General features: G+C 42.5%; 2 protein-coding genes across 2 annotated transcripts; both read left to right on the top strand.

Moving 5' to 3' along the window:
* The first annotated feature begins 2,890 nt into the window (after positions 1 to 2,890).
* Positions 2,891 to 5,945, top strand: LOC107185678. The gene is made up of 3 exons (XM_015573415.1): positions 2,891 to 2,941; positions 3,666 to 3,809; positions 5,596 to 5,945. Exons 1-3 carry the CDS (start codon positions 2,891 to 2,893, stop codon positions 5,893 to 5,895), a joined length of 495 nt encoding a protein of 164 aa, XP_015428901.1. The 3' UTR covers positions 5,896 to 5,945.
* Positions 5,946 to 10,100: 4,155 nt separating this feature from the next.
* On the top strand, positions 10,101 to 14,506 carry LOC107185677 (poly(U)-specific endoribonuclease homolog). Its single transcript, XM_015573414.1, has 10 exons — positions 10,101 to 10,424; positions 11,475 to 11,876; positions 11,958 to 12,008; positions 12,173 to 12,226; positions 12,294 to 12,380; positions 12,456 to 12,506; positions 12,584 to 12,841; positions 12,921 to 13,233; positions 13,335 to 13,776; positions 14,066 to 14,506. Exons 1-10 carry the CDS (start codon positions 10,367 to 10,369, stop codon positions 14,297 to 14,299), a joined length of 1,950 nt encoding a protein of 649 aa, XP_015428900.1. The 5' UTR covers positions 10,101 to 10,366; the 3' UTR covers positions 14,300 to 14,506.
* The last annotated feature ends 140 nt before the right edge of the window (positions 14,507 to 14,646 follow it).

The raw sequence follows: 14,646 nt of genomic DNA, 5'->3' as shown, positions 1-14,646 counted from the left end.
AGTTATAAAAATATGTTGTATAGTAACGTTGTCTAACAATTTATTGTGCAACACTATCTTGTTATGTAGTGTAGACGCAACTTAACACGGATAGGTTTGAACGGGCAACGTATACGGAGTCCTGCTGCCTCTATCGAGCCGAACTTCATTAGTTGTTGACCGCGCACCGTCGCGCACGCTTGAAAACTTTCGCCTGGGCCTCGCAGTCGCATCAATGCGAGTGCACCTGCAGGTCGATTCATCTCTGTCCCTTGTGCACACGTTGTTTACCTTGTAGTTAATCGACTATCAATTCGTACGAGTATTTTGTCGCGTTTTTTCATTTTTCTTCTTTTTCTTTCTGTTTGCGATCGAGCCAGTGAAAGGTCACGCAGCCTTCTTGTGGTAAAGTGAAATTCCTCGACGTTTCAACTCGCAAGCAGGAATTTTTGACAACGACAATGTAATTATTGCTCTCTAATCGCGTTCAACCTGTACTCTATTTTCTGTCGAGACGGAGATAAAGGACAGGAAGAAGAGGAAAGTAAAAGGACAGTCGGTTGGAAGGATCCAGTGGCGATAATGCGGTGATTGATGAAATTGAAGGAATACCATCCAGGATGAGGTGCTTCAAGAGCTTTTTTCAGCACACTTGGCATCCGCAACAGGTGAGATCACGCCGTTGAGTCACGGAAACATGAATTACTGGTGATAATCGGTCGGTTCTTTGTTTTTTTTTTTTTTTTTTGTACTTCTAACTATTCAATAACATGCTTATCAATTCCAGGGACGAAATGAATATTTATGCCACTATCAATAATCGTCACGTGCGGTAATGTGTACGTTTGCGCACACGTGCGCAATATCGAATTCAATTGCGAAGTTCATTGTCGAAGTGCGTTTGACAAATTGCTCGATATTTGTACACACATCGTTGAACGATGCAGTTTTTTTTTAGCGCGATTCGTTTCAGGTAACGCGCTTCATTACCTGTTTTCATCGCGACCTTGGGTATCGTGCTGTCGATAATCGTGGTAATCGAGGCCCGTCCCCACCCTTTTCCACAAAGAAAAACCGTTTGTCATGTTTTTACACCTTCGTTTGATTTTCGTTGTACGCGTTATTTTTCAACACAACAGAAAAAAATTTAGAAAGGTGCTCGCTAATAGCGAACACACAGATGCATAACCATCTCGACAACCGCGTATCGGTAGCCTTGGTGATTTCTGCAAAGGCAACAACTTTCATTCGTCGACACGTTCGACGTGGATCCGTCGATACTTTCACCACCGAGCCGAGATACCGTCTCCAATTAGTACTGCGAGCTTCCTCGACCGTGGATCATTTTGATAAAAAATGATGTCAATGCTCCATTAACGTGAGAATGATAGGGACATCAACGATATTATATCGTATGTACATATATACATTTAGTACCCTGATAACCAGTTTTGTACAGGTTTCGAGCAAATTACCAGCAATATACAACAACAGTTGTCTAAAAAACCATAGCCATCTGTTTCCGCATTTCACTTGGGGTTTGCTGGCAACGCCAGCTAATAAAATGGTAAAGCAAATCGACAAAATTCCAGTTGTCCATTCGTACTTTGCTGCCGTCGATATTCTTAGAGGAGCAAGTTCACGAATAAAATAAAATAAAATAAAAGAACAACAAGGCTCGGTAATTATTCGTCGACTGACTTCACCTGTGTTCGAGGTGTCACGTTTTTTCTCGCGTCCGATTAAATTTCGATGTGGATCGATCGCGCGACCAAGCATTCCGGTCGCCTCCGTTTCTCTCGCGAGCGTGTTTTAGCATCGCGGACGACCAGCTCTGGGACGAGTTACCGGCTCGATTGTGGAATATGAGCCTCTCTAGATTGCGCAAGGTATTCTAATCATCGTCATTATCATCGTTACGGAGAGTCTGGTGCATCCTTGAGACCTGTTGCGCCGTATCCTCGCGTAACAGTCCCTAGGATCGTCTCTAGCATTTCAATACAGTTCGGAACTTGGCCTGAACGGGAAACGAACTTAGGTGGGGGGATGTATAGTACTAGCAGACGTGTCAGAAAATACAAACAATAATAAATCGAATGAAGGATAAAGTTTGGTTACAGAATACTAGATGTACACTGACGTGCAAACTCTGCCTCTGCCAGGGAAGAAGTGGCGTAGGGAAACAGCCTCCTATCATTTGGTTTCTAAAGTTTCTGAAATTTATGCCAAATAAAAATTTATTTCAGTATTTGAAATTGTACCAAGTGGTAGGAGACTTTTCTTCTACGTCACTTTTTTCCCCTAGGGAAGCTGAGTTTGCTTGTCACTGTACAAAGTTTCTCTTAGATTGGGCTTCTCAGCAGCGATTGATCAGTTCCACGCTCGAACGACTCGATTCATGGATTCGTCTGGTAGCGATACAATTAGTTGGGAGGGTTCACTTGAAAAAAAAAAAAGAAAAATTACCACCTCCACGCGAGAAGATTGGAGCGATCGGACAAGTATACGCGGGAGCAAGCGATTCGATAACGAAAGATCGGGGGTCGGGGCTGATAAGGTCCGATAATTGGCCACGGTCCGCGTAATTGGTCAGTTCCTACGGCGTCGTACGCGAGTAAACTACGACCTTCCTATCGCACGGTGGCTCTCCTCGGGTCTCCTCTACCGGTACTCGTGAAACGAAATACCCGACACTAGCGAAGTAAGTGCGATACAATCGAGAAATCGGTGGTTACGTTATCTTAAACTATTTGAAAAAAACAAAAGAAGACATTGAATATCTTATATAAAACTTATTGTGAACGTTTTGGGAACTGGATTTACGGAAACTTGTCAATTACCGGACTCTTAAGTTTACCAATCTTTTCGTGATCGAAGAAACGTGCTCATGAGCCTGGAGGAACTTTGAGCAATGACGGGAGTCGGTCATACCAGAAAGAAATATGGATACGTGTTTAACAACGTGAGTTTTTGCTTTTACGAGGCTTCTTAAGTCAGTAAAGTGTCGATTCTGCATGGCGATGATTATTCTGTTTTCTATCATCCGTTTTTTTTCCCCCCAAACATGTTTGAATTCCCCGATGCCTGCATCCGAAACGCGTCATTGGATTTATTTACGCTTGTCGTGAGCCCGTAGAGACGACCTTTCACGATAAATTCAGACGTGGTTCATGAATCATTGACCCGATCAATTTCCGACACGACCTTCCCTGTGCACCAGTGTGACTCAACGCCGTGATTGAGCGGCGTTTATTTCACATTGGATTTATTTCTTCCTCCGTCATGGGAGCCCACGTGATCCTCGCGAAACCGCCGAGCGAAAGTCTACAGTTATTGCCTGCTTTCGCAATCGTTGAAATTTCGCGAAAATATTGTATAGAAAACGATCCCCGACCGATTTGTACAAAGCTTCGACCTCTATTCGAGTCTCAATGGAATCTGCACTTTTGCATGTTCGACTTCGATCTTCTTGTAAAATCGGCTACAGGTAAAATGTTTCTCGACCAGAAATCTACACGGTTATCTGGTAACCATTAAAATTACACAATTGTTCTAATCTATAGATTTTCAAAATTGCGATTAGCATTCGTTACTGTAGAATATTTTATTGTTAATTCAATTTTGACCAAAATAGGTACACCCTTATTCGAGGATTTCCATTCAGTTCGTTTAATACCGTTCTCCAGATGGTGATAGTGCCGACGCCCGGCTCCATATGGGACTATCCGTATCTGAACCAGGTCACCAGCATGATGGGCTTGGTTTACGGGACAGGACCAGAACCCGAACAAGACTTTTTCCCTCCCAAGACACGGATTCCAGACACGCACGTAACATAAACCCACGAGTTCCTTTCACCTTCGTGATTTCGGTGCGTTCACCTGCGTGTGTCCCCTCGGTCACGCCACTCGACCGCTATCGGTATCAGTGGCTGGAACATTCTTTCCCTCCCTATAATCTCCGACACACCACCGATATCGTGTGTACATTCCATCCTCCGATCCACGAAATGCATCCAAATGCTTCTTAATTTCTTTCTTTAATTTTCTTTTGTAGACGTTGAAAAGATGAGGAATGATCGAGGAGATATCTAGGAGATGGGAACACTGTACAGGGCGTTTCAGACCGGTAGATACTAATTTCATCATCGAGGTAACCTGTTAAGGGGAGGACTAGTTTGTTCAATTTTTATTTTGTCAGATCGTTTGTATGCACGAATGTCCATAATGGGAAAATTTTTCGTATATCTGACTGAACAGTATTAAAATAATAATAACAATTTATTGTAGTGGGCATAAGTTTGCCCAATATATATTCAAGTAACAGAAAGAACATATGATAAAATTAAATTTAAAACTAAAAAGAAGAAAAAAAGAAAAATAGTATTAGAACACCTTTGGAAAATCAAAGTTCACGATGTGGTAGTTATGAAACACACTGTACAGTCGCGAATGATTGCAAAACGAATCCATACTTTGAAGTATGCATCGGCACGCCGGATGCATTTCACACCTGTTTCGTTGCGTACTTGCTCGCTCCTAAGCATTCCGATCACGCCGACGTGCCCTTGCCGAATCTTTTTATATAAACACGATCCGTAATTCCTTTTTCTCTGAATGTTGTTTTGGAATAGGTAGGGATTATCGTGTGTTTTTACAACGACGACAAAACCGTGTCGAATTTCGACGCAAAATAGGAAGCTGCGGTCGTTGAATCTAGTTTAATCGGATCCTATTCGCCCGGACTCGAAACCGCATCAAACAGATACATACATTTTCATTCTCTGCCACAGAATAGAGTAAATTCACCAGTGAATGAACACTTAAGCGATTTCGTAACTATTAAAATTGAATTTTAGATAATCGAGAGGAGTCTGTAGAAAGGAAACATACAGATTTCACCAGAGAATGAACAAATATTAACACTAGAACTAGCAAATCCGTCAAAATGACAGATCACAGATTTACGATTTTACTATTACTGAAATTATAATGCAGCTTTTGACGGAATTTACGTTAGTGTTTAATTTACTACAGATTGTATCTTATGGTATATTATGCTAGATTGCCTTATATATTATACAATTTAATTTAGTATACATTTAGTGCTGGTAGTTCTAGTGTTAAATAAACGAACATTTCCGACCAATGGCGCGAAACTTGAATATAAAACAAGGAACTGAAAAGAAATCAATATTTAATCACTTGCTCCTTTCAATAACTTAACTTACTCGTCTTTAGATACATAATATAATGTTCATTCATCGGTATCTGTTCATTTACTGATGCATCCATCCTACCCCACGATTTTCTCCCATTATTTCGCAGAGCATACCAATTGTCTTAAACGTCCCAATCTTGAAACGAACGTCACCCGTATCTCTTCCGCCGTTCAATTCAGCTCTCCCCCCCCCCCTGTCTATGTGTCGGTATCCGTCCAACAAATAAATCCTTATCTCTGTTTTGACTCCTCCAAGCTGTCCAACCATACGAATAACAGAACCGAGGCAAAGCCTACTTTAACACGATAAAACCACAGCCGTTCTCCATTGTGGTACCCCAAGAACTGTTGCCGAGCCAGTCACGGTTTAAACTCATTTGTACGGGACGATTTCAGATGGAGAGTCCGTCGAGGTACGATCTGACGAAGTCTGAGGCGAGAAGCTTGGATGAGACCGAGCTGGGCGAGGTGAAAACGACGCTGCCGACGAGCAACGTGGCGACATCGACACAGTCGTCGCAGCCTGGCAGCATCCCGTGCAGAAACGGCGGTTGCAAGAGCTGGGCGACACGAACGGAGTCGCGATTAGAGAGTCCCTGGCATTTCTTGAAAACCGTCTTCTTGGTCTCGGTGATCGTCGCTCTGGTCCTCTGGGTGATCGTCTACACGTTCCTCGCGCAGTATCGAGTCTTGTGAAGAAGAGAAACAACACCACGGGGACAGACCTAACAGCTGGAGGGTCCTTTGGGGGGGTTTTGGTTCGGAACAAATTTCCAAGAGGTTTCCTGTCGTTGGTCTGAGAGGATTTCCCTGATCAGGTACCTCTGATGTCTACTGGGAGGTCTGTGGTGGAAATTGTCGATGGTTCAGCATGCTGAAGAGTCTGTGTTGATATGTAGAGACGATTTATGGACTGTTGGTGTTCCGATGGGACTGAGGAGGTGCTTAGAAGCGATGAGTCTGTGTGTCCCCTGGAGGTTCTATGTTTGGATACTGACTATGGATAGTTTGATGCTGAAGAGTAATCTGTGAATATTGATTCGAATGTTGAGTATGTAAAGACTATGTCTAGATCTTTGTGTATTGGACCGAGACGTTGATGTTTCACGGTGGACCAATCCGTCCTTTAAGATATGTTACGTAACTCGAGCCTGGCGTCGTGGATTGTGCGTTGGTCTTCGATGCTCCAGGAGAATCGGGCTCAGAAAATGGAACCGTGTGATTGATGCAAGAATTATTAGACGAATAGGGGGAATTGGAATTTTCGGTCGAATACAAATGACGAGTTAATTCGTCTGACCCATTTAACCCCTTGCCCTATGATTTTCTTGAGTCTCCAGAATTACTTTATCGTCAATAGTTCCCAAGAAACAAAAGGAATTCTTGTACTTATCGCAATTGTACATTTACTCTGTAAGTCAAATATTATTATCAGTCAACTAATATTTCACTTTGACTCAACGAAAACGAATAATATTTATGTTTCTTAAATCCATTTTGATATCGTCACCACGAGTCTGAATCGATGTTAGAAGGCAAGGGGATAACAATGACTGAAGATAAAGGAAATTTGAAAATTTTTTAATCTACTTCTAGTTCCCCCTCTTGGCAAGTAAGAATCGATATGCTTCGATGCATCGTCAATCTCTCGATGTTCGAAGCATGCTGAAAGTAATAGTTCTGTTACGAACGGCCATATGGCAGCGAGAATTACGTAATGCGACAAAAGTTTCGTCACGACTGTTCCGTACGATTATTCTGCGTATTCGACGATCGCGAACCGATGACGATAGTCCGTTGAAAAACCGTGAAACCTCGTCGACAATAAATTTCTTTTGTCTTCCGTGAAAGATGTAGACGGAACGCACCGAAATTTTTTTTTTATCATTGTATTATAACGATCCTGTAAATATATATATATATATACAATATATTTATGTATATTACATCAAACTAAAATAATATCCTTGTACAGGGAACTTTTGTATCTTTGGTCGCGGAGACGTGCTCGAACGTTTGGAAAGTATTGTTAATTTTAAAATCGGTCGAAGCTGTTCTTTTTTTTATTCAACGTTTGTATATAACCGAATAAATTGTAACGATATACCACTACGTCTGAATAATCATTCTAATTAGCCAAAATCACCCAAAATCAGAATCAGATTCCATCAAGATCGAAGAATCCAATTCCGATATAAATAATCTTGCCGATCTACTACTCCGATAACATCGAATCGATCTCTTATCGAAAATTCTATCGAGTCAAATAACGAACGTCTGTTCGTACAGTGATAACTCGAATCAACGACAGCGAAAAGTTTCTCAAGTGCTGCAATATTATCGAGGATTATTAGCCTCTTTTAGATGGCAACGATGGTCGTCATTGATTTATCGAGGACGAAGGATCGTGAAGTTCGTCGTGGGTCGTGGACCTTGAAGTTTGCATATGATCCGCGAATATATGACGCTCTGGGACAGAACGCGTTCTCTCGGATGCGACCTGGTTGGGCACGATGAGAATCTGATGGGACAGCAATCTTCTTGGACGACGCGTTGTTGCAGTTCACGTTTCAGTAAGAAATAATTGGGAAGCCTTGAGAACAGTATTCGAAGGACATGTAAATCCTTCGTTACACACGAAGCCAAGCTTAGGTCGCGATAAAATGTTCGGGGGACCTGTTTGTTATTGGTCGACTGCGGATTTGATGCATTTATAGCCTATAGGGCTCTGTGCAATACGATAAGGCAAAACTTTCATCGGATCCAATGAGATTTCTGTTTTATTCTGAACCCAATAAAATACTTAAGAGGAAATATAAATTTCTACATTCGCTCCAGTCTTTATAACTTACTTTAGAAAATGTTATTTTGCATAAAAATCCACAGTCTAGTTATTAGATAATGGGAATGTTTAAGCTTCTGGAAATAGGAAGATAGTTTAATAGAAAATTGATATAAGGCTTCCCTGTGGCTGGTTTTTGAAATTTATAATGTTTGAAAGTTTTATTGAAGATCATTATATTCAAGTGTTCTTTTGAATTCGACAAGTCATACGGTGCTCCAGTTCGTGAACAATTTAATTTCGAGGGCACTATTCACACTCATTTAACTCTTGTATTTTTCGCAGCACAAACGATAGATCGGTATCAGAAACGAACTCGTGGAACAGCTGGAACCTGTGTTTCGTGGTAGATGCATCGAAGGAAACACCGACCCGGCAATCTGAAGCAGGAAAGGGAGAAGATTGCGCGATACTTGCAGAACTTTTTGTCTCAAGTACGAGATCCTGAGCGGAGGGATCCCGGAAGAGGTAACATCCGAATCAACAAAAGAAAACAAATCGAAAGAAAATTGTTTACACAAAATTGTTTTTACAATGTGCTTAAAATGTTCCTACCCGCCCGAGTCCATAACAGTTTGAATTGAAACGGAAAACTGACCTACAGGGGACAATGCAGCGACCGAAAACGCAACCATAAGCGAATCGACGAGGAAAGAAGCCATCGAGGATAAAAAGGAGAATGCACTAACAGCGGATAACAGAAGCGTGGCCATTGGACTGTCCACATTCGATAATCCAGGACCTTCGAGAGTCCAACCGAGCAAGAAGAACGCGATTCGAGGCAACACGAAGACTACCCAAGAGAAATCCACGCAAATGCGACAGAACTCGAGTAGCCAGAGGCTGCAGGGAAACGAAGACGTCGACGACGATGTAATTAACGTCACTGAACCTCTCAAAAGTCAGACTGATCGATTTTGTCTCTTTGAATTTCTCAATTTTAACATTTACTTAATACATTATACGTTACATCTCGTGCGATCACAGATACAGAAGATATTTAGAAATAACGATTTAACTGTTTGATCGTTAAGGTTCAGCACTCTGTGCTAGGTTTCAAAAGGCATTTGTCTATAACAAAATCGATTTTTATACACTTTAGTAAATTATGATGATCACTTTGGCTTCCCAGGACGGGAGTCCAGTACAATTGTAGGTTTTGTTCATACTGTTATCGATCCTAAAATTTTAGTACGATTTACAAGATGATGATGCTCAAAGACGACCAAAGTACATTCTGGTCGGTTGGGATTCCTTCCGTTCGAGGCTGATGCTGCTCCTGATAATTCTGTTTATTCTATGGGTAGCGATCTACTTCCCCCTGATCGGAAGCTGAAAATCCGCAGCGAAGATTCTCCGTCGAGATTACATTGTATTCCATGCAATTACACGGTTATTCATACAGTGAAACACGAATATATGTATAACATAAACTGTGTATCGTTAAGCCGAGAATCTAACGAGAATCAACTCCAGGATCGTCGTGAGAAACTCGTGATGTGTGTATATATTGTATATAAGAGACTTTAATGAACGTAGGAATGTCTGGTATCGATTATTCCTGAATAAAAAAAAACCGTTCTGCGAATTAGTAAGTTCACGTGTCTACCGTGTGTAATTAATACTGGGGCCTCCGTTTGCATAATTTTTCCTACAATCTTTTCTGTATTTACACGACATAATGTAACATCTGTTTCACACGTTGCCTCGTCGTCTATGTTTCATTCCTCGGCCTAATGTTTCATTGTCCAATCTAGACATTCGCCCTCGAACATCTGAATTTACATAAACATCTGCGATCATAACTATTACCATCTGTTTGCATCGACCACATATACCATCGAATTCACCAAAACAGAGTATTTATCGCCTGGATCCAAAGAGAATCAACAACGATCACGATCAATTCAGTTGACAATAGAATTTCCACGAAAGGAAGTCAACTCAATGTCATTATACGCGTCGAATTAAACGCGAGCGGTTACCAACGGTCGGACGATCCCATCACGTCCATGAATTCAAGATCGCAACCGAGACTGACATCACTCTTCCAAGAAGATCGACACAGATTTTGGTCGGTACATGTAACGAAGCCGGTCTGACCGTGCGACGACCTTAACCAGGGTCGAGCGAGGCGTGCCAATGAGAAACAAGATGGCAAAGAGGAAAGTATAAGCGGCCGGAGGCGAGCTGAAACGAGCCGGCCGAGGCCTCAGTTCGTCTTAAAACGCCTACGTCGCGGCAACGTTCACGATCCTTATTGCGCTGGAAATCCAAGATCGAGCAGATTTTCTCTCCTAGGACGTCAAGCAATCAGGAGAGATCATGAAAAGTCGAAGCTTGACATTGTTTATCACTCTTCTCGCGGTGTCTTTGATCGTTGGTAAGTGGACATCATCTATTCGATTTTTAACCTTGGTAATGTCTGTCGAAGTCAAATTTATTGTGATTTGGATTTTGAGCTATCGTCACTGGAAACGAAACGAAAAGAAATCACGTCGAGGGAAGTGAAAGGAACGTTTCCTAATGGTCTATAGCTAACTTTTACTGTATACTTCGTGGATTGTTGATATTCCATGTTTTTTTTTTGTTTCGTATAAGGAATTGAACACCCTCCAAGCGGTGATATTGCGTTTAGCTATTTAGAATTACGGTCTTGTTTCGATGTTCGGTGACGTTTGTTAAAATATTTGTCGAAATATTTGTTGTTCGGAGTTTCACATCGTTACGTAAATTATTAATATGTAAGAGCTGTTTAGACGGAGAATGTACGTTATCTGCTCTAGTACGTCCGCGAGTACGTGACTTTTGATTCTAAACATTCTACTCTGATGAATCCTTACGCTTTTTTTTTCTTCTCTCTGCATTCGATCAAGGTTATCGCGAGTTCATGCTAGAACGTATGTTTTCCACTCTTCGATTTTGAAACGGAGGAATCCAGCCCCGAGATTCCTCGAATTGTGCTCGGAGGTTTGAGATAAGTCGCAGATGTAGCCGCGAGGAAAAGCCTGGTAACATATAATCGACGCTATAAATTTCTCGATCAGAACTTTTTTATTCTGTGAGTAAGAGTCGACGGTTTATCGGTCGACCCAATTATTAGATAACTCCAGTGAACGAAAGGGTTGAAAAGAAACGGCGCAGAAGATTATTTTCAATACGAATTTCCATTGTTAAAGTGCCAGAAGATTCTTTCTCTATATCCTCATTAGAAAGAATTCCTAAACAAACAGATATGTGTTTGGTTAATTTTTATTGTGTTAAAGATGGTTAAAAGGGAGAAGTAAACTTTCTGTGAAAGATCAGCTGAACACTAAGCTCGTGCTTTTTCATCGTAGGCCCTATTTTGTATACCGTTGGCCAACCATAAATGCTACTAGGGTATTTAAACAATCAACGACTAGATGTTAACATAGCTATCGATGTTTATTAGACGACACCGAGGCAGGATGGAAGTTCTGGAAGAAGAAGGACAAAGACACGACCACCACGACAACTACAACGGTGGCACCAAGTTCAGTCGCGCCGACGACCAGCAAACCACCAAACAGTCCGACCAATCTGGGCTCGGCAGTGATCGGTGCCGGTGATCCTGGTCTGGCGATAGGCGTCAATTCGAACGGGCAAAATATAAGAAACAACGCGAAACCAAATAAACCGAACCCTGGAACGGAAGTGGGCCTGGACATCGCGGTACCAAAGCCAGGTAAACCGGGAACTGGAGGGACAGGTGGTCAGGGGTACAGAGATTGGGCAGCGGACCTTACTGGAGCCGGGGAACCCGGACGACCACAACCGAAATTGCCTAACCAGGGACCAGCACTCAGTCCTGGAGGTAATTTATTTTTGAAATAGTAATACTGATTTTAATTTGATGTCAGTGTTGAAGTTCTGAAAAATTTCCGTATGTATTTAGCTACCAGACCAGCGTCTCTTCCTGGTACCACCCCAAGACCACAGCCCGCAGGTATAGTTTATCGAACAGTTAACCCTTTTAGTACCTTAGAGACGATACGTTGGCTTTGTGGGTTTTCCGAAAGGAAACTTACAAGGTATCATAACGGTTAAGCAAGATTAAAGATATCGTATGAACGATGAACAATAAATGGAACTTCGTTTGTTTAATGAAAGGTCCCAAGCCTGTTTCGACGCCGAGAGCTACCCCCGGGCAGCCTCAATCGCCAGGTACTGAACAGAGTTTTAATCGAAAAAAAAAACGACGTAGATTTTATAACTCGTGATTGTACTTCAGGTGTCAGACCAGGTCCAGCCCCTGGAAACAATCCAGCCCCACGACCGCTAACCCTACCTCAGGAACCATCTCAGCCACAAACACCAGGTGCGATTTACTATGTTCTTCTAACTGTACAAAAATGAACGCGAAAATTACAAAGGAAGTCTCACTTTATTTTAGGATCAAGGCCCTCTTCCGTCCCAGGAAGTCCCTCGTCGCTATCACCGCCAGGTGAGCAAAAATTATTCTTCCCCTCGTCTAAATCTTTTAGAGTTCACGAACTTCATCTTTCCGTCCTTCGATTCTAGGAACACCCACATCAGGGCCAGGACAGGTGCGTCCGGCTGCTAATCAACTAGGAACCGGAGGCAATCAAGTGTCAACACTGTACGTTGGTAGTTTGAATCCCAGCAGCACCACTCCACCTCCCTCCAGGCCAGGAAGTCCCGGTTCCCCCGGCAAAACCTGGGCTGATGTCGCCGGCGGTGGTAGCAGGCCCAACTCTCCAACTCCTTCTCCAAGACAACCTGGTTATCCAAATCAACCAGGTTACCCTAGCCAACCAGGTTAGTCCCAGAACCATAAGGACAGTGGAACTAATCGGATATAGAACAGAAATCATCAGTTTTCGTGATGATCCAATAGGCCAGGCCCAGCCAAGACCCCAAACACCCGCTCAACCCGGTCGAACCAGGCCTTCCACGGGTGCAATAGCGGGTGGTGCACTAGCAGGAGGTGCACTAGCGGGCGCAGCTGCAGCAGGAGCAGCCAGCTCTGCGAACAAAGCCTACTCGAGCAATCCTACCTACAGCAAAGGCAACACAATCACGGATGAGGATCTAGAGAAACTTGCCGAGGCTCTGTTCATCAAAGACAACAACAACGCGAACAGACACATAACCCTGAACCTCCAGAAGCAAACGTCTAGCAGCAGCACGACGGACGACGCGCCCCAACCGTAAGTCAAAAGACGTTCTTGAAGCTAAATGATACATGATTCAAGTGGTGTTGGTGCCAGAGAACTGGTTAGACATAAAAGTCTCGGTGTTTTCCTCGCAGACTGTTCACGGTGAACACGGAAGCCTTCCAAGGTCCAACGATCCAGAGAGTCATATCGATCTATGACAATTATCAACCAGACACCAATGTCAACGAACACATAAGCCCGTTGCAAAGGCAAGAAGAGAGCCTCCTAGTTGACACGTTCCTCAGCACGAACGTGATGTCCGCGGCGATGAGGTTCTTGGCCGACAAAGGCCAGATTCGAAAGGATTACTACGACTACAAGGAGAACTTGAGGAAGATATGGTTCAATCTGTTCTCCCGCGGGCAAGGAAAAATCGGTAGCTCCGGATTCGAGCACGTGTTCATGGCGGAGCTTAAGAACGCCGCGACTGGCACCGAAGTGGTTGGCCTGCACAATTGGATCTTCTATAGCAAGGAGGAGGCCAGCGGAAAGGCCGACTACAATGGATATTTGAAGAAAGTTGACTTGGGAGACGTAAGCTAGTTTTCAAAAATCTTAAGCTGCGTCTACACTATATAACATAACACGTTATATAGCAAAGTTGTAAAACTTGTTAAAAAAACAGAAAGAAAAATGTTATATAACTTTGCTATATAGTGTAGACGTAGCTTTAGATATTGAATTTTAGGAAAGATTAAATGCGAGGTCTTCGAGTCTAGTTTAAGCTTAGGTGATGCATCTGACACCTGGGAACGTCAGTTTTTAGCAACGTAGGCTGAAAAAAACCTGAACGCCTACTAAAGTATAATGTTTTGCCTTTCAGAAAGCTTCAATCGTAAAAATAAGGACGAAGTATAGCGGGCAGGATAAACCCGTGACGACCATATTCGTGGGTACCTCGCCAGAATTAGAGATGGCACTATACACAGTCTGTTTCTATGCACGACCAGACGGCAATTGTCCAGTGTCTCTGGGAGGCACGAAGTTCAACATTGTCACGTATAAATTTAGGTACAGAGGCAACGACCTCGTGGGAACGGCCTATCCCGACATATAAACTATTTGTAAACCCTCATCGATTCATAAACAAATCCTAGCTTTACTGTCATTGACCACTAACGAAACAATCTTACGTCTTTTAGGAGCGCGTAACCTTTTAATGAATCTATTCCACTGTGACCTTTTACAATTGTTTACCTATGTTTGCAAATATGAAAGTATAATGTTAATAAAATCAACGCCAATATTTGACAGATTTACCAAGTAAAAGAAGCTCGAATATTATTTTGTATTTTTTTGACTGAAAGTTTTCTAATCCTAATGGATAATCCTGAACTTTTCGAACGACACTGTACTGTACAGTCTGTATAACAGCTAGTTGTAGATCGATATATCCTTGACCCG

This window comes from Dufourea novaeangliae, unplaced genomic scaffold (genome assembly GCF_001272555.1).
Source record: "Dufourea novaeangliae isolate 0120121106 unplaced genomic scaffold, ASM127255v1 scaffold67, whole genome shotgun sequence".
NCBI lineage: Eukaryota > Metazoa > Arthropoda > Insecta > Hymenoptera > Halictidae > Dufourea > Dufourea novaeangliae.
The sequence above is the reverse complement of the archived record's forward strand: the minus strand, read 5'-3'. Positions and strand labels throughout refer to the sequence as shown.